Source organism: Mustela nigripes, chromosome 13 (genome assembly GCF_022355385.1).
Source record: "Mustela nigripes isolate SB6536 chromosome 13, MUSNIG.SB6536, whole genome shotgun sequence".
NCBI lineage: Eukaryota > Metazoa > Chordata > Mammalia > Carnivora > Mustelidae > Mustela > Mustela nigripes.
Window position 1 is genome coordinate 144,535,617 of NC_081569.1, and position 26,509 is coordinate 144,562,125.

General features: G+C 69.2%; 3 protein-coding genes across 7 annotated transcripts in view; all 3 read left to right on the forward strand.

Moving 5' to 3' along the window:
* Window positions 1-359: 359 nt before the first annotated feature.
* On the forward strand, window positions 360-11,273 carry MTA1 (metastasis associated 1). Of its 3 annotated transcripts, XM_059374187.1 has the most exons (16): window positions 360-645; window positions 2,904-3,006; window positions 3,619-3,718; window positions 4,034-4,222; window positions 5,079-5,153; window positions 5,237-5,295; window positions 5,547-5,662; window positions 5,836-5,987; window positions 6,080-6,269; window positions 6,398-6,487; window positions 7,496-7,648; window positions 7,794-7,829; window positions 9,348-9,359; window positions 10,258-10,289; window positions 10,408-10,559; window positions 10,640-11,273. In XM_059374187.1, the coding sequence occupies exons 1-16, from the start codon at window positions 375-377 to the stop codon at window positions 10,788-10,790; spliced, it is 1,881 nt and encodes a 626-aa protein (XP_059230170.1). In that variant the 5' UTR covers window positions 360-374; the 3' UTR covers window positions 10,791-11,273. The 3 variants fall into 3 exon arrangements, with proteins under 3 accessions (XP_059230170.1, XP_059230171.1, XP_059230172.1); XM_059374188.1 differs by lacking the exon at window positions 9,348-9,359; XM_059374189.1 differs by lacking the exons at window positions 7,794-7,829; window positions 9,348-9,359.
* A 2,906-nt stretch (window positions 11,274-14,179) lies between these two features.
* On the forward strand, window positions 14,180-18,995 carry CRIP2 (cysteine rich protein 2). Its single transcript, XM_059374193.1, has 8 exons — window positions 14,180-14,288; window positions 17,009-17,103; window positions 17,212-17,269; window positions 17,599-17,739; window positions 17,823-17,891; window positions 17,972-18,066; window positions 18,277-18,334; window positions 18,414-18,995. The coding sequence occupies exons 1-8, from the start codon at window positions 14,246-14,248 to the stop codon at window positions 18,479-18,481; spliced, it is 627 nt and encodes a 208-aa protein (XP_059230176.1). The 5' UTR covers window positions 14,180-14,245; the 3' UTR covers window positions 18,482-18,995.
* Window positions 18,996-19,020: 25 nt separating this feature from the next.
* Window positions 19,021-26,509, forward strand: part of CRIP1 (cysteine rich protein 1) — a 7,953-nt gene continuing 464 nt past the window's right edge. The window contains exons 1-3 of one of the 3 annotated variants that reach the window (XM_059374192.1): window positions 25,283-25,393; window positions 26,265-26,359; window positions 26,433-26,490. In XM_059374192.1, the coding sequence (XP_059230175.1) occupies window positions 25,354-25,393; window positions 26,265-26,359; window positions 26,433-26,490 (193 nt within the window). In that variant the 5' untranslated portion in view covers window positions 25,283-25,353. Of the gene's footprint in view, window positions 19,867-23,456; window positions 25,394-26,264; window positions 26,360-26,432; window positions 26,491-26,509 lie in introns of those variants that run through there. The other 2 variants (XM_059374190.1, XM_059374191.1) reach the window with 2 other exon arrangements.

Here is a 26,509-nt window from a genome sequence, read left to right on the forward strand (position 1 = left end):
CGGCAGGGTGCGCAGTGCCGGGGGCGCCCGTGGCGGGGCTGAGCCTGGCAGCCTACGTGCGTCCCGGAGGCGAGGCCCGGCTGCTCTCGCCAGTGTCCAGTCGCTGGCTCCGGAAGCACCTCGCTCTTGCGAGTCAGCGGGCCGTGCTGAAGGTGCTGTAGTCGTGTCTGGTCCAGCCTCGGGGGCTCGTGGCAGCCTCTGGGCTGAGCCAGAGGCCCAGCGCCCAAAGCCCACACAGCCGCCGGCCAGCTCAACGTGGTTTCTGGGAAACTCGGCTGAATGTCTGACGCAGGCAGCAGGGGTCAGACGGGCGAGCCGCCTGGGCATCGGGTCCAGAATGTTCCGTGGTGCACGGGCGTCTCTGCGGGGGCTGCATGCGAGCATCCCGTGCACCCGCGTTGCTCCCCGAGCGTCCTGCGGGGCTGTGGCCCGGCGACGGCCAGCAGCGCAGGAGCGCCCTGCGTGGGGTGGGCTCCAGCCGGGGCCCCGGGCGGCCTGCTGACGCCACGTCGTGTGCTGTCTTTCAGGATTTCTTCTTCTATTCTCTAGTCTACGACCCCCAGCAGAAGACCCTGCTGGCCGATAAGGGAGAGATCCGCGTGGGAAACCGGTACCAGGCGGACATCACTGACCTGCTGAAGGAAGGTGGGCGCGGGCGCGGCCAGCGGCTCTCTTCAGCTTTATCTCCAAAAAACCTTGTTTGAATGAATTTGCCCGTGTCGCCGGCTCCTGCCTGTGGGAGGTGCTGTCCGTAGTGGTGCAGGGGGAGGCCGTGCGCATCTGTCCGGTGGGCGTCGCGGGCCCCGGCAGCTGGGGCCTGGGAAGTGTGGGCTGCGCCTGGACGGCCGCATCATTTCTACTTCGAGCTGGTGCAGGGGCGCCGGGCCGGGGCCGTCTGCGAGCTGGTGCAGGGGCGCCAGGCCAGGGGCATCCTCGGCTGGGTGTTGCCTGGGGCCCTTGGCCCGCTGGTCTCCCCAGCCCCCTGCCCGCCCCCAAGGTGCACTCCCGTCCCCTGCCGCTCTGCCGAGGTAGTTGTGAGCTGTGATGTGGGACCCGTGGGTGAGCCTGTGGCCAGTTGCCGTGAGCGTCTTTCTGGGGGGCTCCACCGTGAGCACCTCCGTCCCGCGTCCTCTGGGGCTCTCGGCGCTGCAGGGTCATGTCCCTGCTCCAAGCCCAGCCGGGTCTGTGGGCCCGCGGCTCGTCGGGCCAGCTGGCCGAGGGCCCGGTGTCCACTGTTCCCAGAGGACATGCGCCCTTCTGGGGCCTGCGGCCCTCCTCCACGCGTGTGAGGCCCCCTTCTCCGACTGGTCTGGTGGTGTTGACGCGTGTGCTTCCTCGTTGCACGTGCGTGTGCCCACGCGCCCCCTCCACGCACACACCCGACGCCGAGTACGCGTGTGCGCTTGCACACCGGCTTCCTCCCTGTGACGGCTGGTGGTTTTATGTTCGGGGCGGTTGGTCGTGAGGAGGTGCCTGGGGGCAGCCACTGCAGGACACCAGGAAGCACACGGGGTCCCTTTGTCCTGCCCTGCGTCCCCCCTTCTGGCTCCGGGCCGCGTCTGGGGGCTTCCCTGAGCACGTGCCCCACCACGAGCTGCGCCGTCCTGCGGGCAGCCGGTCTGACCGAAGGAGCACTGAGTGGCTTGTGTCCGAGGCCCTTAGTTTTCCCGGCAGGGACCTGGGTGCCAGGCCCCGAGGGCAGCCTCAGGGGTGCAGGGCCCGGGCCTGGGCCGCGCGAGCTCCTGGGTGCTGGAGCAAGGGGGTCTCGCCCCTGGAGCCCAGGACCCTCCCAGGGAACGAGACGGCGCCCTGCCTGCCGCGCGTCTGAAACTGAAGTGGGAGCGGCGTGGCGCCCGCGGGGGCTTCGCGTGGGCTGGCCCCCAGGCTCGGTGGTGGGAGGCGTTGGATCCCAGGCGAGGGTCTCCGCACACGGTCGCCTGGGGAAGGACGCCACCGCGACACTGGGAGCAGCCCACCCGTACTCAGCCTGTGCCTCCGTCCGGGGCAGCCGGGAGGCGTGTCCGGATTCCCAGTCCCGGATCTGTCCCGCACCCCTGTGCTGGGGGGCCGTGACCCCGGCTGGGCCCACGAGGCCTGACTTTCCCTGAAGCGAGGGAGCACGTGTTTTCCTGGCGACTGTGAGCCCGGCCTGAGCCACCTGCTCACACAGACTCTGTGGAGGGTGGGCTGGGCCCTGATGCAGTGGGGGACACGGCTGTGAAGGTCCTCGACCTCGGTCTGGACTTCGCTGCCCCCACAAGCAAGGGGCACAGAGCGGCTCACCGGCACATGGGCAGCTGCAGGCCTGAGAGGTTGTGGCTGTGGCCGTGGGCCAGGGAGTGCCTTGCTCATGCTGGCCGGCCATGCAGGGGCGTGAACCCTCCCCGGGTGTCTCCTGTGCCGTCCGTGCTGCCCTCTGCTTGTGAGCTTCCTCTGCCCGAAGCCGTCACGTCCACCGGATCGCGGGCTCCAGCCCAGCTCTGGCGTCTGCGGGGTCAAGCACGGCCAGGGGCAGGATGCCGAGCAGATGCCCGTGCCGGACGTAGCCGTGTCGGCGTCCTGTGTCCCAGTTGGGGGACCTCACACTGCCTCAGGATCCGGAGCTCGATCAGCAAACCCAGAACGAGCTGCCTCTGCCGCCGTTGTCAGGCCTGCTGTGCCGGCCCCCAGCCTGTCGTCGGGCCCGTCCAGCCCCAGTGGCCGGCCCCGGCGTGCTGTTCGCAGAGCGGAAGATGCGTTGGGTGCCCAGCATGTCGACGGCAGCCTCGCCTCCTGGGCCCACCTGGCCCTCTGCCTGTCCCCCAGGGCCCCAGAAGCGAGCAGACCCTTTGTTCTGAAAAGCCTTGGTGTGAGCCTGGGGGGGTCTGAGGGTCTTGTTGGCGTCACCCTTCTGTTTCGTGCAGGTGAGGAGGACGGCCGTGACCAGTCCAGGCTGGAGACCAAGGTGTGGGAGGCACACAACCCGCTCATAGACAAGCAGATTGACCAGTTCCTGGTGGTGGCCCGGTGGGTCCCTTCCCTTCCGTGGACGCGGAGACTGCTCTTGGGGTCCTGGGGCGGCTCCGGCTTTGAGAGGCGGGGCCTGGGGGCGCCTGGGTGGCTCAGTGGATTGAGAGGCGGGGCCTGGTCGCCTGCCCACACCCTGTGGGGGCCGGGTACCTGCAGAGGCCGAGCTGCTGGGCACAGATGGGGCTGTTCCTGGGGCTGGGTGACAGCAGAGATGCGTGTCCCTGTCCGGACGGGCCGTGGGCTGCCGTGGGCACACAGCAGAGTGGGGCTCGGGGGAGCTGAGAAGGAAGGACACGGCCCCTGAGACCCGGGCCTTCGGGCCACAAGGGAGGCAGGGTTCCAAGAAGGGCACACGCCTACTCCTGGTCCCCGTGGAGCCCTGGGGCTGGGCGAGCGGCGGGGAGGCCTTGTGAGGGTGCAGGGGGCCCCCGTGGTTCTCAGCTGCACCCCGAGCCTTCACTGTGCAGGGGGCCCCTGCCAGGAGCTCGGGAAGCAGAGCCACACGCGACGTCTCCAGGGCCTGCCGTCTCGTGTGCTCTGGGTAGGGCTGGGGGGGTCTCTCTGGTCACTGAGAGAGGGGGTCTCAGTGGTCACTGTCCCCACCCCCAGCTCTGTGGGCACCTTCGCGCGAGCCCTGGACTGCAGCAGCTCCGTCCGGCAGCCCAGCCTGCACATGAGCGCCGCAGCCGCCTCTCGGGACATCACTTTGGTAAGTGGGGACCCCGGCTGATGCTGGTGGGGCCTGTGGTGGCCTGCCCCGTCCCCGCCCCTCACAGGGCACATTTCCCTGCCGGTTCCCACGCTAGCAAGGGTGGGCAGGGACAGGAGGGGGCGAGGAAACAGGTTGACTGTGTTCGCTGGCTCCACGTGGGACGGGTCTGCCCCTGCTGTCCGCGAGAGCCCCGCAGGCTCGTCCAGGGCGCAGGCCCACCGGCATCCCTGCGGACGCCCGGCTGTCTCCCGGGCCCCTCCTCCTCTCCCAGCAGGGGGGGGGCCTGCGTGACCCCCGTGTGTCCCGCCACAGTTCCACGCCATGGACACGCTGCACAAGAGCGTGTACGACGTCGCCAAGGCCATCTCGGCGCTGGTGCCGCAGGGCGGGCCCGTGCTCTGCAGGGACGAGATGGAGGAGTGGTCCGCCTCCGAGGCCAGCCTGTTCGAGGAGGCCTTGGAGAAGTACGGGAAGGACTTCACAGACATCCAGCAAGACTTTGTGAGTGCCGGTGTGCGCGCGGAACCCCTCCCCGGGGCAGCACCGGGGTCCTCCTGGCTCCGTGGCCGCCGATGGCTTCTGTTGAAGCCGCTGAGCCTGTCCTCCCATGTCCTGGTTCCGTGTCCCCTGAGGACTGTCCCTCCGTGAGCCCCTGGCAGTGCCAGCGTGGGCAGCGCCTGTGGCCTCGCACGCTCCTCTGTCCTTGTGCTGCGCCAGACTGCACACGCGCTTCCAAAGGGACAGCCGCGTCGAGCACGGCGAGCCCCGTGGGGAGTGCACCGGTGGAGGCGCAGGGGCCCTGGGGGCAGCCAGGAGCCGGCATCTGAGGAGGAACGTCCCAGGTCACGGGTGGGCCTCCCAGCAAGCCTCTAGGAGGCGTGGGGGACGTGCCACAGTAGACAGGCCCGTGGAGGGCAGAGAAGAGGGCCGGGTCCCCACGCTCCGGAGTCTGACGTAGGAGGGACTTGCTGAGGTCCCAGACACGGTGAGCGAGCGTAGCCAGAAGGTGGCCCACAGGGAACGCTTGGCCAGACACGTGGGGCCGCGGGGCTGGGACCCCACTGTGAGCGTGTGGCCGCCTCGGCCGCAGGTTGGGGACAGCGTACAGACGGCATCTGAGTCCCGCAAGCCACGAGGCAGCTTTCCACGTTGCGTCCACACCACAGACGTGCGTCGTTCATGCCCAGAGCACATTGGTCCCACAGCTGGCGTGGGCAGGGCTGGCGGAAGCCCCCTCCACCGGTTGGGGAGGGCCACATGGCAGCAAGCCGGCCGTCCTCGGGAGGGGTCCTGTCCGGTGGGGGGGCTCCTTGCTCAGGAGGCCCTGCTGCCTGACGCGCAACCCCGTCCCGTGCAGCTGCCCTGGAAGTCCCTCACCAGCATCATCGAGTACTACTACATGTGGAAGACCACAGACAGATACGTGCAGCAGGTGTGTGCCCCCCGCCCGCGCCCCGTGCCCTGACCGGCAGCCCTTCCCTGCCCGGGTCCCTGACCTCCGTTTCCTGTTTCCAGAAACGCTTGAAAGCAGCCGAGGCGGAGAGCAAGCTGAAGCAAGTCTATATCCCCAACTAGTAAGTGCGCCCCGGCGTGTCCTCGCTCCCCCGGGGGCCGTGGGCTGGGCGGGAGGGGCGCGGTCCTCCTCTGGGCCGAGCACGGCTCTGCCAGCCAGAGCTGCGGTGCAGACGGGGCTCGGAGCCGGCCGCAGCTGCGCCCAGGACCGCAGGGGAGAGCGCCGGCGCCCGCCCGGCGTGGATGGGGCCGCTCGTCTCCCGGAGCTGCGGCCGGCGCCCCCGTGACGGACTCCCTCTCTCCTCACCCTAAGTAACAAGCCAAACCCGAACCAGATCAGCGCCAATAACGTCAAGGCAGGCGTGGTGAACGGCACGGGGGCGCCGGGCCAGAGCCCTGGGGCCGGCCGAGCCTGTGAGAGCTGCTACAGTAAGTGCCCGCCCCGGGCCTCGGGGCCCACCCGCGCGCTGGGCGCCCTGTGCCGCCCTGGGGTCCTGGCGGGGGGCGCTCGGCGGGCGGGCGGGCAGGCGACGCTGTGATGCTCTCTGCTGTTCACCGGTTCTGCTTAAGGACCCGTCTGTCTCCAACTTTGTTGTCCGTAGCCGCCCAGTCTTACCAGTGGTATTCTTGGGGTCCCCCTAACATGCAGTGTCGCCTCTGCGCGTCTTGCTGGACGTACTGGAAGAAGTACGGTGGCTTGAAAATGCCAACCCGGTTAGACGGAGAGAGGCCGGGACCAAACCGCAGCAACATGGTAAGTGGGCGCCCCTCCCCGCCCCCATGCCCGGCCGGGCGCACGGCCCGCGGTCATGGCGCTGTGTCGGGGCGGCGCGCCCCCTTCCGCAGAGCCCCCACGGCATCCCAGCCCGGAGCAGCGGGAGCCCCAAGTTTGCCATGAAGACCAGACAGGCCTTCTACCTGCACACCACCAAGCTCACGCGCATCGCCCGGCGCCTGTGCCGAGAGATCCTGCGCCCGTGGCACGCCGCCCGCCACCCCTACGTGCCCATCAACAGTGCGGCTATCAAGGCCGAGTGTGAGTGTCAGTCCCTGGCCTCCAGCTCACGGGCTGTGCTGTGGGGGCGGGGATGCGTGCGGGGGACGCAGGGGACGCGGGGCTGGGGTTCCCGCCCTGGGCCCCCCTGACCTGCACGGCCCCCGCAGGCACTGCCCGGCTGCCTGAAGCCTCCCAGAGCCCGCTGGTGCTGAAGCAGGCCGTGCGGAAGCCCCTGGAAGCCGTGCTGCGGTATCTCGGTGAGCCTGCCCCTGCCCGCACGGCGTGGCTGCTGTGCTCAGGGGCACCTGCGGGGGCGCCCTCCATGCTGCTGCGGACCGACCCCGGTGCTCCTGGCCTGCACCTCTGGGACCTCGCACACCACACCAGGCCTGGAGGGGCGATGGGGGCCTGAGCCGCCGTGGTCCCGGCCCCACCCTCCCCTCCATCCTGCGGTTCTGTACTGCGGAGGGGACCTGGCGGGCTCCAGGGTTTGGGTCGGACATAGCCAGGATGGGCGTCCACGGTGGACACCTGCAGGATGGTCCCTCACCCCCACCCCAGAGGAAGGCCCATCGCTGTGTGAGCGGCACGGGCACTGGTCAGCAGCGGACAGGGCGCGTCCTCCTGAGCACCCGCTCAGCCGCCGGCCGCTAGGGCGTGAGAGCTCAGGGCTGGCTCCCTCGCTGGGCTCAGGGCCGGGCCGGGTTGCGAGTCAGCCCCTCCCGGCATGGAGGTGGTTGACCTTCTAGAAAGGACATTCCAAAGCTGTGAGCTAAGTGTGTCCGTGTGCACACAAGTGGGTCTTGCGTCATCCGGTGTCCAGGTCTGGGTCGTGGGTCTGGGCCTTGCCCCGTTTTGAGAGCCACCAAGGGCTGGGGAGCCTTGGCAGGTACGAGCCTGAGCCAGCCATGGCCCAGCCCTCGGTGGGACATGTCCCTGGCTCGGCCGCCCGGCTGTTCATTCATTGCCTGGCCGGCGGCCAGCCTCCTGCGGTCCGCTCTGCTGGCCCAGACCTGGACACCTCTGATGGGCCTGCTTGTTTTGGGGCCGTGTCTGGAGCCTGCAGCTCCTGGCGTGTGCCCAGTGACCGGGGGGGCCCGGCCCTCCCTGGCTTCTCCTTGCTCCCAGAACACCCCGAGGTGCGGGCCTGGGGGGGGGGGGGGCTGCCCCAGCGGGCCCCGCGGTCATCCCCTGTCACAGTGGGGCCTGGGGGCGGCTGTTGCCCTTCGGCTCCCACAAAGCCCATCCTGTGCCGCTCCCGACAGAGACCCATCCCCGCCCCCCCAAGCCCGACCCTGTGAAGAGCGTATCCGGTGTGCTTGGCGGGTTGACCCCTGCCAAGTCGGCCCCCGTCATCAACAACGGCTCCCCCACCATCCTGGGCAAGAGGAGCTACGAGCAGCACAACGGTGTGGACGGTGAGTGTCCGCTGGGCAGCCAGGCGGGGCCTGCGTGCTCGGCCGGTGCGGCCTGCCGGCTGTGGGCTGCCCTGCCCCGGCCCCGCCTGGCCTTCACCTGCTGACCGTGCTCTCTCTCCTCTCTCCCGCCGCCGGGCGCTGGCAGGCAGCATGAAGAAGCGTCTCTTGATGCCCAGTAGGGGTAAGGCCTGGGGCGGCCGCGGGCGTGGGCGCTGTGCAAGCCCCCAGGCAGTGCCTGTGTGTGCTGTGCTCTCGCATGCATGGTGCACGGCGGGCGGCTCGGGGCCCGCTCACGGGGCAGTCCACGCGGGCCGGGCCGCTCCCGCGTCACTGGGCAGGGGACCCTCGCAGGCCCCCACGTGCCACGTCCTTCCCTGGGGCCTCCGGCTCACGGGTCGCCCCCGCCCTCCCGGTGCCCGGTCAGTGGACTGTCCATGCTCGGGTAGCCCCGGCGCCCCCGCCTGCCTGTACTGTCCGCCGTCGTGCTGTGACTGCCCGCATGCCGTCAGCCTCCGCTCCCGTGGCTGCCCGTGCTGTGCCTCCAGCCCTCCTACGCGCCCTGCCTGGGGTGAGGGGGGCTTCGGGACGCTGGCCTCTCCAGTGGGGGCAGATAGGCCCGCGCTGTGGGCGTGGTCCGGGCCACGGCCCTGCAGGGGTGGGGCTCCCAGGGGAAGGGACTGAGGCTGGCTGAGAAGGCACGGGCAGCAGGTGCCCCGGTGCCATGGTCACGCGTCCAGGGTGTCCACAGTCGCCCCCTGCAGCGGCTCAGGGTCTTGCTTTGCTTTCTCAGCTGGGCAAGGGGCACCCATGGGCTCTGGGGCTGCTCCAGAGGGAGGTGGTGGCTGTGGGGGGCCTGTGGGTCCCAGTGGCTCGGGCTGCCCCAGGGTCAGCCAGCAGCCGGACCCATGAGGGGGGCAGGCAGGGGCAGCAGGCCGGAGGGAAGGACGGGGGGAATGCACTCGTGGCCCCCGGTGACGGGAGGCTCAGGGGCCCGGGTGGGCACTCCGACAGCACGGGCCAGCGAGCATGGACGTGCCCAGAGTCCCCAGCCCCCATGGTGGTGGGCCAGGCACAGGGACCTGGAAATGGCAGCAGGCAGCAGCCGTCCAGCCTGGCCTTGCTCCGGGCCCGCCCACTCTTCTCTTAGCTGTCTGCTGCCCCCCCCCCCGCCCTCCTGCCGGGGCCTGCCTCTTGCCCTGTGTCAGCAGTGGGGCCGGCCTGCTCGCCAGCCCTCTGGGCAGACGGCCCGCAGACCCCCGATCACGTCTGGCCGAAGCGGAAGCCCGTGCTTGCACCGCTTGTGGGCTTGGAGCTTGTTTTGTAAAAAGCCGTTAGCCCGTGTGGTGAACGAGGTTAATTTATTAACTTTGATTTCTTCAGTTTATCCCAATTGGTGTGTTTCTCCACTTCAGCCCTAGCATGCGGGTCCCCAGGCTGTCGGGGCGCCCACCCCCCGCCCAGGGGTTCGGGGGCCTCGCGCACGAGCCCGGCACAGGGGAGGCCACAGCCGGCCCCCTGGGTCACCACAGGACAGGCTTGAGCTGAGCTCTGGGCCAGGGCCGCACCCTTGGGGCACTCGTTCACTAACTGGGCCCCGCCGGCACGTCTGCTCCTCAGCCCATGGCCCGTGGCCGTGCCTGAGCTCACGGTCTCCCACTAACCGTGTGTTTTCTTCCCTCCGCGCCCGGCGCTCTGATAGGCACTTACCTGGGTAAGTAGCACCGGGCCGGGGGGCTGCAGGCCTGGTACGGCAGCCCTCCCTCTGCCCTGCCCCCGGGCACCCCCAGCTAGCAGGTGGTTTGCGGGGGGGGGGGGGCTGGACAGCTGCTCCCCAAGACAAAGACCTTGGCCGAGAAGTGTGTCTGGGGAGAGCTAGTCCCTGCAGGACAGGCTCGCGTGCTCCCACGGCACGTTCCTGTGCTGGGTGAACACTCCCGTGTGTGCACTCACTGCTGCCGGTAGAGCAGGGGCGGCCGTGGCGGCCCCGGGGTCGCCGGGCCAGTGTCTGGGGGCATGTGAACCACGACCTAGGGCAGGGCCTTCTCGGTGGGGGGCCACTGGCACAGGCTTGCAGCTCCAGGCCCAACCCATAGGGTGGAAGCATCTGGCCTGGTCTCTTCTAGAAGCTTCCGTTCACTTCTCCAAGGCAGCTAGCCCCAGGGTCAGTGAGGGACGCTTGGACGCCCTTGGGAGAAAGCCACACATTGCCTGGCCTGTTGGGGTCTGTGCAGCTCGTCTGAGCAGGGGCCACCTTGCAGGGGGCTTCTGACACCACAGTGTTCACAGCCGGGCTCGGCGTTGCTTGGCTACTCCGTAAACCCGGCTTCGTCTGTCTCGCGCAGTCGAGGGCGGGCGGCCTGCGTGCTAGGGAGCGGGCTGTCAGACCTGAGACTCCGGGCCTCTTGCCTCGAGCCCACGGCGGTACCTGTCCTCCAGGCTGGGCCAGAGGTGGTCTTGGAGCCCCAGCAGCTGTGGGGTCAGCTGGGGGCTGTTTGGACTGGGCCAGGGCCAGGACAGGCCCGCCCCCATCCCCCGGGCCCAGGCTGTGTGTGACTCCAGGTCCCTGCCCGCCGGCTGCCGGGCCTCACGTTCCCTTCTTCTCCCATCAGGTTTGGCGAACCACGGGCAGACCAGGCACATGGTAAGAGGGTGAGCCGGCGATGAGGCGTGGGGAGGCTGCAGGAGCCCTGCCCGGATGTGTGCGTGCACACGGCTCCCTCGTTCCCTGGGGCCCCCCTCACGCCTCCCCCCTGCCGCAGGGACCAAGCCGGAACCTCCTGCTCAACGGGAAGTCCTACCCCACCAAAGTGCGGCTGATCCGGGGGGGCTCGCTGCCCCCCGTCAAGCGGCGGCGGATGAACTGGATTGACGCCCCTGACGACGTCTTTTACATGGCCACCGAGGAGACCAGGTGGGGGCCTCCCCGGGCCACGGGTGAGCCGGGGGCAGCCACCACGCCCTCGTCACCCGCGGGCGTCGCTCTGTCCACAGGAAGGTCCGCAAGCTGCTGTCGTCCTCGGAGACCAAGCGCGCGGCCCGCAGGCCTTACAAGCCGGTCGCCCTGCGCCAGAGCCAGGCCCTGCCGCTGCGGCCGCCCCCGCCGGCCCCCGTCAACGACGAGCCCATCGTCATCGAGGACTAGGCGTCTCGCGGCCCCGCGAGGCCTCTGCGGCCACAGCCCCCGCCTGCCCGCCCGCCCGCCCGCCGCCCGGTTTTGGTAGTCCCCTCCCCGCCCCACCGCAGAGAAGCCGCTCCTTCGGGGACGCCGCGGGAAGAAGTGCCGTCAAGCTTATTCCCCGAATGCCGAGGAGCCGTTTTTAGCTTTGTGTTTACTTTTTGGCCGGAGCGGAGCTGAGGGACCGTCCCCGGACGCCTGCACCAGCTGCGGGCCTCGCGGGACGGCCGGAGTCTCGTTGTGTTCTGTTGAAGGTGCCATTTTAAATTTTATTTTTATTACTTTTTTTGTAGATGAACTTAAGCTCTGTAACTTACATCTGGAATGTTAGGATCGGCACGGCCAGTGGCTGGCCGAGCTGCCTGGTGGGGTTGGCCCCTGGTCTTTTCAAGTAATTTTCATATTAAAAAAAAACAAAGAAAAAAAAACTCATAAAAAGAAAAAAACCAACCAGCCCTTCCCGTGTCTTCTGTCCCCTGTCCCTCCCCTTGCCTGGGGCCTTCGGGCCATCCCAGGCCCACCTGTGCGCCGGGCGCGGCCAAAGCCCCCGTGAGCACCAGGCGACCTGTGCCTGGGCTGGGGTTTCTGTCGTTTTGTCTCTGCCCCCCACACCTGCCTTGTGCAGGGTGTGGCGCAAGGACCCCATCTCTCCCGTGGAGGTCAGGAGAGGGCTGTCCAGAGCTTAGGGCCTTCCCACTGTGGAGCTGAGACCCCCTGTGTCTGGCTGAGATGGTGGGGGTGGGGGGCCCCGGACGTGCCCTGGGACCCAGACTGGCAGGTGTCTGGCTCCTGTGGCTGCGTGGCTCTCATCCCACCGGGGCAGCCTGCAGAGCTGGGTCAGGCCGGCCCACCTCCCTGCTCCTGGCAGAGCCCTGCCCCAGCTGTCTGCGGATTTCTGCCCAGAGCCGCAGGGCCAACCCCCAGCAGGTGTGGAGTTTCCAGAGTGAGGATTTGCTCAGATTTCAACAAGTACGTTGTTCTCAGAAACTCTACCTCTGGCCGTCCGTGTGCACCCACCCCTGCAGGCCGGCGAGACCGGTGTGAGCAATCCAGCCTCCGAAGAGTGGGGTCCAGCGGAGGGGGACACCTCCATCCCTGCCACCCCAGCGGCCCTCAGAGGCGGGGCTCCTCCTATCTCCCTGAGCTCTGCCTCCCGCCCCCAGTCCTGCCGGGATGTGTGCACATCTCAGCTGGGACTTAAAATAGCCGCGGCTCCTGCTTCCCGCTGAGAACAGATAAGGGAGCCCTGGCCTCCCACCTCCAGCCTGGAGGGGCCCAGTAAGGTGACAGGCCAGGGTGTTGGAGAAGTGGGCCCTAGTCCTCATGTCCCCACCCTGCCCCGAGGCAGGTTGTGGTGTCTCTGCGTGGAGATTTTGCCTAGGACCCTTTTTCCAACCTGGGGTCTGAGGGTGGGCAAGGGGTCCCTTCCTTCCCCGCCAGGCGCAGGGGATTTCGGATACAAGCGTCGTCCCCAGGAGGGGTCTGCACCTCCAAACCCCGCCCCCCCCCCGCCTTTCCCCGGGGGTCCATGCAGCAGAGCCAAGACGGTCCTGTGTGCTAGTTACCAACATTGCCAAGATGCCAAGCCACTATGGCCCCAGGGGACAATGGACCTGCCCCCACACCTGGCTGGCTAGTTGCCCCCACCATCTATGGACCCTATCTGCTTCTCTGGAACCCTGCTGTTGATTGGGGACCTGTCCTGCCCTGTCTCTGCCCACCCTGTAGCCCTCTGGGCTTTCAGAGGTGGACAGTGCTATTCAGTGTCCACTGATCCAGAAGAGTCCTGTCACACCGGGGATCTGTCCCCCACTGTCAGAGGGGCCGGGCCCATGCCAAAGTCTTTCCTTTACTCTGCACTGTCACTGCCCTGTCACTGCCCCGTCAGGGCTGGGCACCAGGCTCCTCCCACACAACCTTATAGAAGACACCTGAGGTCCAGCCTCAGCAAGGAGCTTGGTGTCAAACGCTGGACCCCGCTGGCCCTGGGAGAGAGGACTGCTGAGGCCTCCCCACCCCCATCTCCTGCCTTGCCTGGCAAGGGGCCAGAGTCAGGGTGCGGATGGGAAGGGGGGCTGGTCAGGCTGGTCAGTCAGGCTGGAGGAGGGACCGCATGTCTCTGGGCTGTCCTCGCTGGAGCAGCTGTGGCTATAGGTTGGGGGGCAGGGCCCCGGGAGCTGGGCCAGGGTGGGGCTGGGAAAGTCCAGGTTCTGGAGAGCTGTGGGACCCAGATTCTCTCACAAACACACCTGGCCCAGGAGCCTGGCCAGTACTTGGGGCAGAGGAAGGGGTGCTCAAGGGGAGCTGCCCAGACTGGGTGGGGTCATTTGGGCTGGAGGCCCAGGAAAGAGCTCCCGGGCAGGCAGATCCTCAGGGAGATGAGGGGGTTCTCCTGGACCCCCCACTCCAGAGCGAGTAGGACCAGGTTCTTTGGGCTCCTGGATGGAGGGGTCCGGAGTGCCCACGTTGGGAGAGGACCCCGGGTGCTTGTCAGCTGCCTAGCCCTGCTGCTTTGAAGCCGAGGCTGGCGCTCTGGACCCGCTAGACCCTGAGCTAGTGCGTCCAGGAAGGATGCACGCCGCCGGAGCCGTGGGCAGGGACGCGGGCAGATGGCAGTGCCAGCCCACTGGGGCACGGCGCCTGCACCGCCAGCACGCAGGGTCTACCCCGCCTTCTGTCCCATCCCACCGCCCCTGGCTGGAGAGCTCGGGGCAGTGCCTTCTGCACCAGCCAGCGGCACGCCCAGGTCCCCCCCCACGGCCTGGCGCCCTCCCCCTCTCCTGCTTCCAGCGGTTTCTCTCCCGCTGTTTCTGGACGTGTGGGGCGCCCAGCCCCCCACCCACCGAGACTCGAGCACCAACGACTGTGTCAGGCGGGGGCGGGCGGCGGGGCAGGACCCAGACCCGGCCAGGTGGCCACGCCCGACGGGAATCCGGCTCCGATCCTGGCGAGAGGCTGTCGCTATGGAAACCGAGCAACAAAGGGACGCGGGGCGGGGGGCGCGCGGCGGGGTGGGTGGGGGCCCCCAGGGGTGGGGACCAGGCGCCGAAGCCCGGCGTCCGTCTGCGTGTCCAGGGGCCGGCCTTCCGGGCCGAGGCCCTTCCAGCCGGGAATGCCCCCGGAACCGTGGGGACCGCGGACCCCCGCCCCGCCCCGCCCCGGCTCCGGCGTCGCCATGGACACGGGCGAGGCACCGGCGTCGGGGCGCCAGGCGGGTCGGGCCACCCCCGCGGCCCCGGCAGGTGCGCCCCCTCCCCCGCGGCGCCCCCGGCCGGACCCGCGGAGCGGGCTCCCGAGGCCCCGCCCCGGCCGCGGAGCCAATGGGTGCTCGGGCAGCGGGCGGGCGGGGCGGGGCGCGGCGCGGCGGCGGCGGCGCGGAGACGGGCGCGGGCTGAGGGCGCGGGCCGACGGGCGCACCGACCATGGCCTCCAAGTGCCCCAAGTGCGACAAGACCGTGTACTTCGGTGAGTGCGGGGCCGGACCGGCGCCCGCCGCCCTTCGCGGTCCGCCCCCGGCCGCAGAGCCGCGCGCCCCGCCCCGGCGATGCGCGGTCCCGGGATGCGCGACCCCGAGCCCGGCCCGCCGCGCTGCCCACGCGGGAGCGGCCGGAGGGCGGAGCTGGGTGAGGTCGGGGCGGCCACGCCCGAGCCCTGCGGCGGCCGGGGCGGCCGGCGGGGGTGCGCGTCTTCCCGGGATGCGGCCGGGTTGGGGGTCACGTTGGGGGTTCGCGAGCGCGGAGCGGGGCGGTGTGGGGCGGGGCGCACGCACGCCGTGGGAGCCTCCCGTGCGCTCCTGCTGCGCCCGGCCCTGCGCCGCGGACACGTGGCCGGGACGGCCTGGCCGGGAGCAGTGACCACCCCCCAACCACCACCTCGACCTCTGCCCACACCCGGCCAGGCCAGATATGGGCTCTGTCTGGACTCGGTCCATGCGGGGGCGACCTTGGCCTCTTAACTCCTGCGTGTCCCAACGTGCTCCCTGGCTTGGCGCGAGTTTTCCCCAGGACTTTCTTGTGGGCAGGTGGGATGGCGAGCGAAGCCCCGCCAGCAGGAGAGGGCTCTGGAGCCTAGGTGGCCGAGAGCCCCTGCCTCTGGAGGGGGCAGTAGGTCTCTGCGGATGTGGCCCTGGGGCACTTACCCACCCCCTGGCACCCGCGCGCTGGTGTCTGGCTCACTCAGCCACTCTTCTCTTGGCTGACCCTCTCCCGACTTTGTCCCCTGATACTCCTGCTAACACCTTTACAGACGGACACAGTGTCAGAAGGGTGGGGGCAGGAAGGGGACCCTTCCCTGGTCACTGTGGGAGCAGGGTTCAGGGTCTGGAATGGGGACAGGCCAAGGTGAAGGAAGCCACTTGGCTACCCTGCTGAGGGGAGGGAGGAGGAGGTGGACGGTTGTTTGCTGTTCCCAGAGCAGAGGGACCGGATTTGGCCTGGAGTGCTTCTGGCCTGGCCGGGAGCCTAGAGGCTTCCGGCTGCCTCCCCAGGAGCTGGCCCCGTCCTCGGTCCCCAACCCAGAGGGGGCTCATCCCTGCAAGGCTCAGGGTGGGGGACAGCGCTAGAGTCTTCCTGCCAGCCCCAGTGCACATGAGTGTGCCCGCAGCCAGGCCAGCTCAGGGCTCTCCAGGGCTGGGGCTGACAGTCCTGTGCACAGCCTGGAAAGCGCTTCTGCCTGCTTAGGCGGTCGCTGCTCCCAGCAGAAAACAAAGGCAGCTCAGACTGGGCTGGCTTCTGTCCTGGGCAGGAGGCGCAAGTGGGGTGGGGTGGGGGTGGGGGGGCTTTGGGCTGGAATCCTGCCCCCCCCCCAATCAGGCCCCCCCCCCCCCCCCAGCAGAGTGGAACCTGGGACAGGACACCCCAGAGTGACCTCAGCATGCCTGGCTTTTGTGTCCTTAACAATGGTGCAGCCCAGTGGGGAACCAGCTCCCTTCCAGGACAGCAGACCCAATCAGTTCTGTCTCCCCAACTGGGCTGGTAATGTGCGGCCATCTACCCAGCCAGTGGGCCTCAGGGTCGCTCGCCCGCCCCCCGCATGGCAGGGCAGTGCAGCTGTGGCGGCCCTGAGCTGCAGCTGCCATGGCCACCGCTGGCCAGCAGGAGCCCTGGGCGGGAGTGTGTGGCTGCCAGAGGACCCATGCCTGCCATGGACACAGGACGGCTGACCAGCCTGTCTCTGCACCCTTGGGTAGAGTGGCCACAGGGATCTAAGCCTGTGCGCCTCTGGGAAGAGGGTGTGGTGTGGGGCGTCCTGGACGCTGGCCCTGACCTCGCTGGGCCCAGCAGGTTCTGCCAGGGCCCTGGGGAGCTGGGGCCACCAGCAGCACCCATGGGCCTCTGCGGCTGGGGAGTGAGCTAGCCAGACCCTCGCTGCCCGCTCTGCCCAGGCCCTTGGGGAAGCCTGGCTTGCAGCCTCTCTGTGAGGGGACCAGAAGATATCTGCTGGTCCTTGGCCTCCTCTTGGGGCTCTGCCAGCGTGGAAGGGCCTGACCTCCTCCTCCCTGACGCTTCTGCTCAGACCCTTCCCTGCGGAATTCCGGCTCGGCTCTGGCCTTTCTTCCTGCTCTCTCCTCCACCGCCCTTTTCCTGCCGGCTCTCCTGGGGAGGCCCCACACTTCCGTCCGTTAGGAGGTGGCCCAGTGGGCAGGGGAGGGATGGGGGGTTGGGGGTGGTGACTGGGCCCCTAGCAGCTGTCCTCTGGCCCTGGGTGTCAGTGCAGCAGCTGGAGGCCGCGGGGTGGGGAGTTCCCAGGGCTTATCCTGAGGAAACCAAATGTAGACAGGTAGGCATTCTGTCCCATGCCATGAGGGGGACAGCACGGGCCTCCCCACAGGGGGTCTGGAGGCTCAGCCCCTCCCCCCATTCCCCTCAGCGTCCGGCTCAGCCAACTCCTTCAGGGCCCAGTTAGGAGGCTCAGGGGTCTGTGGGAGGCCTAGGTGTGTGAGTGCGGAGCAGGTGTCTGCCGGAGGGCCTGCTGGGATGCCGAGAGGCCTAACAGGTGCTCGGAACTCTCCCGTTCGGAGAGTGGGCCTTGGGCTGGGAGGGTGACCAAGGCCCAGCAGGAGAGCAGGGGCCCCGAGGTGCAGAAGGCACGCAGTGGGGGCTGGCGGTTCCTGGGTGGGGCGGATGGAGGGGTGAGGAGGCTGCCACGGGAGGGCTGTGGGCCCTGACTTCCCCCCGTGTCCCCAGCTGAGAAGGTGAGCTCTCTGGGCAAGGACTGGCACAAGTTCTGTCTCAAGTGTGAGCGCTGCAGCAAGACGCTGACCCCTGGGGGCCATGCCGAGGTGAGCCACCTCCCCGGGGCTGAGGGGCGGAGGGGGCGTGGGCAGGGCTGGAGGCAGCTCGGCTCTCCACACCTGGGGCCGGGCCTCACTCTGTGCCCCTCTGCCCAGCATGATGGGAAGCCGTTCTGTCACAAACCCTGCTATGCCACACTCTTTGGACCCAAAGGTGAGCTTGAGTGCCCCTGCGCGGCCTGTGGACCCTTCCGGCCCTGGGGGGGCGGGGCTGGAGAGGGGGATGGCGGGGTGGAGGCAGCCCACCCCCTGGACCCCCACGGCCCCCTGGCCCTTTCTCGCCCTGCCCACCCCGGACCCAACAGACCCTTCCACCTTGAACTTCGGCCTCCTCCACGCCCGGCCGGCTGGCACCCTCTGGGTGGGGGGGTGGGGGTCCTGACCCTATCAAGTGGGCCGAGGAGGGCCCTTTTCTGAGAAGCTGGGTGTACTGTGAGGGCTGCGGTGGGTGAGGCCACCCCCTACAGCAGCGGGCCCCTCCAGGTGTGAACATCGGGGGCGCCGGCTCCTACATCTACGAGAAGCCTGCTGCCGAGGGACCTCAGGTCACGGGCCCCGTCCAGGTGCCCGCGGCCCGGGCTGAGGAGCGCAAGGCCGGCGGCCCGCCCAAGGGGCCCAGCAGAGGTGCGCCGGGCTCGCCGGGGGTGGAGGGAGGGGTCGTGGCGGGCCCGCCCCGACGGCCGGCGTCACGCGCCGTTTCCCCGCAGCCTCCAGCGTCACCACCTTCACGGGGGAGCCCAACGTGTGCCCCGGCTGCAACAAGAGGGTCTACTTTGGTGAGTGACTCCGCCCAGAGCTGCCCGGGGCGGGGCCGCCCGCGAGGGTCCCCCGCTTCACCGTCTCCCCTTCTTCCCAGCCGAGAAGGTGACCTCTCTGGGCAAGGACTGGCACCGCCCGTGCCTGCGCTGCGGGCGCTGTGGGAAGACGCTGACCCCGGGCGGGCACGCGGAGGTGAGGGCGGCTGGGCTGGGGGCGGCGGGGGGGGGGGCGCGCCCTCCGGACCAGCCTGTGCGTGCTGCCCCCTGGTGGCCGGACGGAGGTGCGCGGTGGCCCCGCCCTCTCCGCCCGGCCGGGGCACTCGGGGTGTGGGAGGCCGTCGCGGGGCAGGGGTGCTGGGGGGAGGAGGGCTAGAGCGCGCGCTCACGCCTCGCTCTGCCCCAGCACGACGGCCAGCCCTACTGCCACAAGCCCTGCTACGGGATTCTCTTCGGACCCAAAGGTGAGTGTCGCCCGGAGGGCTGGGACCTGGGGGCTCTGCTCCCGGCGGCTCCGCGCCACTCGGCTGCCTCTCTCTGCAGGAGTGAACACCGGGGCCGTGGGCAGCTACATCTACGACAGAGACCCAGAGGGCAAAGTCCAACCCTAGGGCTGCAGCCCCTCTGGGGGTCGTGTGCCCATCCGCCTCCTGGACGTCCTCAGCAACCAGCTGCCCGGCCTGTCCTGCTCTGCAAGTCTGGGGCCTGAGTGTCATGCGGGAGGAGACCCGCTGCGCTGTCTGCAGACCAGGCCCACCTGCCCGGCCCCATTTCTCCCGCTGTGTCTGCCTTTGTACCCACCCCCCATGCCCCTTATGTTCTTTTGTGTCCCCGTGTGAGTCTCATATGTGTGTCTCTGTGGCCCCGGTGGGTCTCTCGGAGGCGGCCGTCCCACTGTCCCCCTCCTGCTGCCCCAGGCCCACCCCCCAGTGTTATTTCCGCTTCCCTTGCCGGTGATGGCCACAGCCACGCTCTTCACGGTGACCTTCGGGCGGACCTAGGGCGTCCCTGCCAGGAGCCCGCCGCCTGCCTCCCACACGGCCTTGCCAGCGCTTGTCTGACACCCTCCCACGGCTCCCACTTACCTGCCTAGCCTGGCTGTCAATAAAAGGTTTGAGGATGGGGGCCGAGCGCTGTCTCTGGTTGGGAGATGGCTGTGAATCTGGGGCAGCAAGCCCTTGTGTCAACCCCAGATGCTCAGACACCTGTGGACTGGCCTCCGGTGGGGGCGGGTCCTGTCCCCAAGGTGGGGAGGGGTCAGTCTCAAGTAACAGCTCATGGCCTGGCACTGGGGGGGTCGGGAGGGCAGGGCGTAGGTGGCCAGAGGGGGGTCCATTGTGGGAGTGCAGGGCGCTGGGGAGGGGTCGGAATGAGCTTGGATGGGGAGGCGCAGTCCGATGGGCCTGGTCTCCTAGCTTCAGCGAGGGGGACAGAACGCCGACGGTCTGAGGCTCCAGTCCGCCTGTCCAGGTGCTCCCGCCCGGCCAGTGTCCCTGCGTCTGGGTCCACACAGACAGTCACCCTCCCCAGGTCCTGGCTTTGCCCCTTGAAGCAGGACCCCTGGCAGCTGCCGGGAGCTCCTCCTCAGGGCGTTCTCGGTACCGGCCAATCCTGGACAGCCCACCAGGGGGCGCGCCTTGCCCTCCCCGCTGCTCCGGGGCAGAGCACGGTCTGGCCCTCCCCGCCCCTGTACTCTGCTCCCCAGGACCAGCTCCCTGGGCCCAGCCCCTGGCACAGGCCCCTCCCTGGCCCACCCTCCAGTCCACTGGGTCAGGCACAGCTGAGCTGGGTGCTGCGGCCATTGTCCTGCGAGCAGCATTCCGTGTCCCTGGGGGTGCATCGGCAGGCCCCCATGTCCAGCAGTGCCCGGCCGCCTTCCTCCCAGGCAGTCCAGTCCAGCTGTGCCCACTGTGGGCAGCGGTGTCTCCTTCCAGCTTGGGGGTGCAGCCAGCATGCGCGGGGCAGATGGCCTGCAGTAGGCGGGACACCGCAGCAGGTACCCCAGGGGCAGCCAGTGCCCGCCACACACACAGGGGAGGCTCACGCAGGCCCCGGCGCTCCGCGCAAGCTCCGCGGAAGACCCCCACCTCCCGCCCAGGCCTGACCGCCGGTGGGCTGGACGTTTCTGACCACGGGCTGCCCACCCTGGCTGCGGTGTTGGATGGGAAATGCCTGCCCCTTGCGGCGCAGGGAGCTGTTAAGGGCACAGCTCGGGCCCTCCCTGGGGAGTCTCCAGTGGAAACTATGTGGGGAGCGGACGTGGTGGCAGCGTGCCCTTTCCCGGAGCCCGAGCGGCCGCGGCCTCGCAGCGCATGAAAGCCTGCTCGGCCGCGCCGGGGTGAGGGGCGGGGACCGCCCGGGGACACAGTGCACCCCGGCCCAGGGCGCTGGCAGGGGGAGGCGCCTCCCATTTCCTGCGGGCGGAGGATGACGCGCACCTTGTTTGTTGCCAGCGGTTGTCATGGAAACCGGGGCGGTGCCGCCACCCGCGGTCGGGCGCCGGGCGCTAGGCGTGTCGGGGGCGGGGGGGGGGGCGGCCCGCGCTCCGGGAAGCCCCGACAAGCTGCGTGCCTCCTCCGACGCCCGCAGCCCCGGACGCTCCCGCAAGAGGCCGAGGAGGCGGGAATGGGCTCGTGTGCTCCCGCGCCGCGCTGGGCCCTGTCCCTCGCCTGGCCTCCACCCCTGCCCCTCAATTTCGTGCGAGCTGGTGGGGCGGCCCTGACATGCCATCTAGCGGCCTCCTTCCCGGTCCAGAAGCCCAGGGCCACGCGTGGCGTCCAGGCCGGCCTTCACCGCCCTGCTCCCCAACTGAAGGCCGCCCCCTCCCAGGTCCAGGCTTCCAAAGCTGGGGAAAGCCGGGCCCTGCCAAGGTCCTGGGCCGCTCCGGTGGCGCAGGCTCGTGTCCCCGGTGTGCGGTGGGGTCAGCGCTCCCTGCTCTTCCGTCTGCCTCCACTTCCCCAAAGCCCAGATCCTGGATTCCCATGTTCTGGACCTCCAGCCTGGCTCCTTGCAGGGGGACCCAGCATCACCTCTTGGCGCGCGAGCCCCAGATGGAGGCTCTCCGAGGACCCTACCCAGGGTCAGGCCAGCCTCCGTGAATTTCTTCAGGATTCCTTCCCGTCCCTCGTCTGAGCTCCAGCTCACTGGCCACTGGCTGTGGTCCCAGGGGCTGAGTGTCGGCGCTACACCAGGTGCAGACTGGCAGGGGACAGGGGCAGCCAGGTGTAGGCAGCACAGGGCTTGGCTGGCTTCCCGGAGTGGGGGGAGGGGCTCGGGGCTCATGAAAAGGCTCAGCTGCTGGGCTGGTGAGGCTAGAATTTGAGGCGGTTCTGCATGGGCTTTGGCCCCAGGACAGATTCTTGGAACAAGGCTCAGCCTTCAGGGGGAGGAGGGGGCCCCGATCTGGCCGGACTGTGGACCCCAGGCAGGGCTGACAGAAGGAGCTCAAGGTCGTATCTGCATGCCAGTCCTGCTTCCAAGAGAGCAGGAGAGGAGCTGCCCTCTCTCCTGTACTGGATGAGGCCAGGGTGGACCGGAGCAGAGTCCTTCCGGGAAAGTGCAGTGTCCGAGGGTCCAAGGAGAGGCCGTCAGGGGCCCAGCGGTCCCACTCTGGGGCAGAACCTCGGAGCAGACAGGGGGTCCCGGGGGAAAAGCTGCTGAAAATAGGCCCTGGGAATGTCTGAGTGTCCATGACTCAGCTGAGCCTGGGGAAAGGGCAGGGGTGGACCCTGGAGAGGGAGGCCAGCAATTGCCCTGGGGCGTTTGGCCATTCAGCCTTAGGAGGGAACAACCTGATGCTTGTCCACATTGAGGAAGGGGCCTGGAGCCTGGGGCACTGCGTGGGGGCTTCGAGAACGGTGGGGGAGGCCAGAGCATGAATCTCACACCACGGAGGGAGGGAGGGCAGGGAGGACTGGCCGGCTCCCTCTGCCAGTGCTGGTGGGTGGCCGGCCCCACGGGTGGGTTCCTCAGGGGTCACTGGGGTCCGGCCTCGCCTTCGCTGGCTCTCAGGTGCCTGGACCCCGAGTACTGCTGGGGAGCCGCCTCTGGCCTTCTCTGCAATTGTCCTGCAGGGCAGGCCCCTCCTGGTTCCCACATGGGTCCCCGGCTAGGCCCGGGCGGTGCATGGACAGGCAAGGGCATGGGGATGTGGGAGGGAACGATGAGCGGATGGAGGTGGCCTTGCACAGTGCCCCTGAGCCCCACCGCGGCCGCCTCCAGCTCTCAGGGTCCTGGGGTCCCAGTGCCAGGTGGGGCGTTCTGAGCAGAAAGACCGCCGGGGGCAAGCAGCTGAGCTGCTCGGTGCCTTGGTCCTGGCCACTTAGTCCCTTGGGCCCCAGACACAGCCCTTGTGCACTAGTGGGTGAGGTGTGGGGAGGCCAACTGTGCCCACAGAAGAGTGGGGCGGGGGGTGGAAGTCCGGGCAGGGCAGGTCTGGGTCTTCTTGGTCAGCTTGATCCCCTGGGCCGGGTCAGTGCTGCTCCCCTGGGGCCGCGGGAGCCAGAGGAGCCGATGGGAGTAGGAGGCCTTGCAGGTGGCCAGGCCCAGGTCTCCAGGGAGGCTGTCCAGGCCCCGACGGGTACCCAGCCAAGCCTGAGCCCGGGGGTGCACCTGGACATACAGTCTGGGGGCTGATGGGGGCCCCGCTGCCTGAGGGAGGCAAGTCGGGTGGGGTGCTCGGGGGAGCTGGAGGAGCGTGCCAGTCTGTGGCCGGAGGTTTGGGAGGGTGCCAGGGAGTGTGTGTGTGTGTGTGTGTGTGTGTGTGAGTGAAAAACTGTGCTGTGTCCCAACCAGCAGGCCGGTCACATGGCCCTTGGCCCCCCTTTGACAGCCTCCACTCTGTAGCCCCGTGACCATGGCAACAAGGAATCCCAGCAAGGAAAGCTCGCAGGAACCTCGTCATCCCAGTCTTCAAAGGGGGGCTCCCCCATGGTGGGTGGGGCTGGAGTCACAGTGAGGGGGCATCCCTGGGGTGAGGTGGCTGGAGGAGAGGCCAAGGCTGGCTCTCCGCCCCACCTGCCTGGAGCCTGAAGGTGGGCTGGAGGTGTGGGCTGGACGGGGAGCCAGGGGACGCAGACCAATGCACTCAGACACAGCCGAGTCCGCGGGCACCAGGACACACGTGGGCGCAGCCGGGCACCCCCTGTGGGGCCCAGCATCCTGCCCCGGAGCTCAGGCCTCTGCCCTGCAGGGCGGCCTTCTCAGGAAGATACAAGGGGGTATGTGCGACGCGTGTGGAACCGGAGCCCCGGGATCCACTGGGACAGAACCCCACCCCCGCATCACCAGTGGTCTTGGCCCTCGGGCCCTTGTCCTCCTGCTGCTGTGCCTGCCTCTCTGGCCTGTCCACACTGCTGTCCCCTCCTGTGTGTCCCCGACTGCCCCGCCTTCCACGCTGCTGCTCTTCCCCCAGTCTGGAGCCAGGCCAGAGAAGTCAGGACCCCCCCCCCCGCCCCCCCCCCCCCCCCCCCCCGTCAGCAGCGGCGTCGTCACCTGCCAGGAAGACACCGAGGGACAAGGGGTGGGCGTGCTGGGGGAGGTAGGGCTCATGGCCTTCCCTCTAGAACCCATCCTGTGCGGTGCCAGCGCCAGGCAGAGGGGCCGGTGGACCCAGAGGCGAGTGCTGAGGCTTCAAGGCTGGAGCAGGCCGGTGACCCTGAGTGGGAGTCTGGGGATCCCCCTGTGCATGGTGCACAGCCAAGCTCCTGGAGGTGACGGACAACCGGCCACTCAGAGTTTCGTGGATGTGGTGTGAGTCTTGCAGACCCCAAAGCCTGCTGTGCCGAGTCCAGCTGGGGGCAGAACTGTGGCCTCAGAAAGGGGGTCATGGGGAGCAGGGCTGACTAGAGGGAAGCGTGAGGAGCAGGACATAAGGGCGTGCGGTCCACTGTGCCGTCTGCCCAGGGGCTTGGCTCTTAGACCCCCGGAGCGGCCACACTCACCCCAAGCCAGGCCTCCCCCGGGGGAGGAAGGATGGGGTCACCCATGGCTTCTCTCCTCCCTCCCCGTGGCAGGCAAGGGGACTATGGGGGGTAGGTGGGCTTTGGGGGCACTGGGTGCTGTCAGGGCTGAGTGCCTTTGTGGGGAGGCCGGGAGCCCCTGGGACCTCTTGGAGGATGGTCTCCCGCCCCTTCCATGAAGATGGGGCCTGGAGAAGCGCAGGGACGGTCTTGTTTGGAGAGATGGGTGTGTCCGGGGAGCTGAGGTCGCTGGCAGCTGAAGGGAAGGGCCCGGACACAGGGGAGGAGGGCGGGCGCAGCGCGGGGGCTGGCCTGGGCTGAGGGAGCACGGAGTCGGGGCAGGGGAGCCAAGAAACTGGGTGCGGTGCCACCGAGCGGAGAGGGGAGGGGTCCGCAGAGGAGGGGACGGCCCCCCCCAGCGGGGAGAGAGGGAGGTGGAGAGGCCAGCGGGTCACCAGGAGGGAGGACCCCAGGACGGAGGACGGTTCGGGAAGCAACGCCCTCCAAGCAGGGATTTCCGAGTGGGGGGAAGGAGGCGGGAGCCCCACCCAGGCCTGGGCTAGAAGGGGGATGGGAGACCCCACCCGGCGCCTGGGCCCCTCCACTCCGGGGGTGGCTGGAGTCCGATGGTCTCTTCCTGGCACGGCCCCGCTGGCCCTGGGCGGTGGACCGAACCACTCCCGCCGTGCCCGCTCGGGCCCTTCCCGCGGAGATAAGGCGCCCTCACTAGATGAGATGCCCTGGACATGGCCGCCTCCACCTGCCCCGGCAAAGCCGCCCGCCCCCGCACGGATCCCTGATATCGCGGAGGGAGAGGACGCCCCGTGTCGCGGTCCCCTCCAAGTTCCCCGGGCTGCTGTCCCGTGGTCTTCTCGGGCAGCGGCGGGGGTGAGGGGCCCAGAAGAGGCCGGGATGTCCCGTGGGGGCGGGGAACTGGGGAGCGCCGGGCCTCCTGGCTCCGCGTGGGCTTAAAGCCGGAGGGGAGTTTTGGGGGACTACTAACCCTAACCGGGCTGAGACGTCCCCGGTAATCTCCAGCCCTCAGTCTGGGACGGGGTCGGGTCCAAGTGTGCGAGACGTCCGCCCGCGCTGGTTTCCATGTATTTGCATTTAAGCGTTGACTGTCCTCTCCCTGGCTCCCGAATGCCTGGCGGCTCGGGCACCTGTCGGGGGCCTGGGGTACGGCTGGGGAGCCCCTCCCTAGACCCTAGACCTTAGGCGGGGGGCAGGGCTTCAGTGCATCCGCACGGGTCCCGCGCTCTCCCCGGACAACCCTCCCCGGCGGTCCGCTGGGCCCGGGCGCTGCCGGAGGCGGGGGTGGACCAGACGACCTTTCTTAGCGGCTTGGCCTGGAACCCAGGTCCTTGGGTCCACAGCCAGGACTCAGGGGGCGGGGCTCGAAGGGCGGGTCTCAAGGGGGCGGGGTCTTGGGGTCCCTGAAAGGCGCGCACCCGGCGGGACCCACCCAGTCCCGGTCTCCTGTTTGCTCCCGCTCAGTGGTCTGCGCCGGACCCCCAGCCGCCATGCCTAAGTGCCCCAAGTGCGACAAGGAGGTGTACTTTGGTGAGCGTTCCCCGCCTACCCCAGCTCAGCCCCGGCCGGGAGTGCGCGCCCCGCGCCGCCCCCACGAGGAAGCGCGGCCCAGGGGCGACCCGGCCAGGCCCCTCCGGAGGGCCGCGCGCGCCGGGGGCCCGGGGGGCCGCGTGCCGAGAGCCGACGCTCCAGCCCTGCCGGCGACCGCCTGGGTGTGCGGGTCAGGACCCCGGCGTCGGATGGCCCTGTCTCTGCTGATTCCGGGTCTCCGCCCCGCTCTCTACCTGTCGGTCCCGCTGGGTCGCCCCTTGTCTGGGTCCCCCTTTCTTCAGGTGTCCCCGTCGCTGGGTCTCCCCCGCTCTCCCGTCCCCCGTCGGCGCGCCCCGGGCGGGGACCGCGCGGCCGAGGGAGAAGCGCTGCGTTCTTGCCGCCCCTCTCATCGCTAAGCAGAAACAGACGCGGAAACCGGCGCCCGGGGCGCGATCCCGGGCGCGCTCGGAACCGGGCGCCGCCTCCCTGTCCCGCGCCCCGGGGCCCACCCAGGGGAGGAAGTGCGAAGTGTCTCTCCCGCCTCCGCCCCCAGAGAAGGGCGCCCTGCACGCCCCACCCGTACAGCGCCGCGGGTCACCCATGCCCCCGCCCCCGGCGCTCCGGGTCTCCTCCAGCAGTACCACCCCGCGCCCCCTCCCGTTTGGCCGGATTGGCGCAGGGGACTGGAGGTGCCCCCCCCCCCCCACACTGATGGGGCACAGTGCTGAGACCCGGGGTGGGCCACCAGGCGCCCCGGGTGAGACCAAGGGCAGAGGGAGCTGGAGAAGGCTGCTGTGAGTAGGTAGCGGTGCCCTGTGACCCCAGAGCAGGGTCTTATACTGGGTGTGGGGCACCGTCTGTGCCTCTGCAGCTGAGCGGGTGACCTCTCTGGGGAAGGACTGGCATCGGCCTTGCTTGAAGTGTGAGAAATGTGGGAAGACGCTGACGTCAGGGGGCCACGCTGAGGTAGGTGGGGCCTGGAGGGCCGCAGGGGCGCGGGGTGAGGGCGGACAGCCCCTCATGGCCCTTCTCCCTGCAGCATGAAGGCAAGCCTTACTGCAATCACCCCTGCTACGCCTCCATGTTCGGGCCTAAAGGTATGCTTCCCCCGCCCGC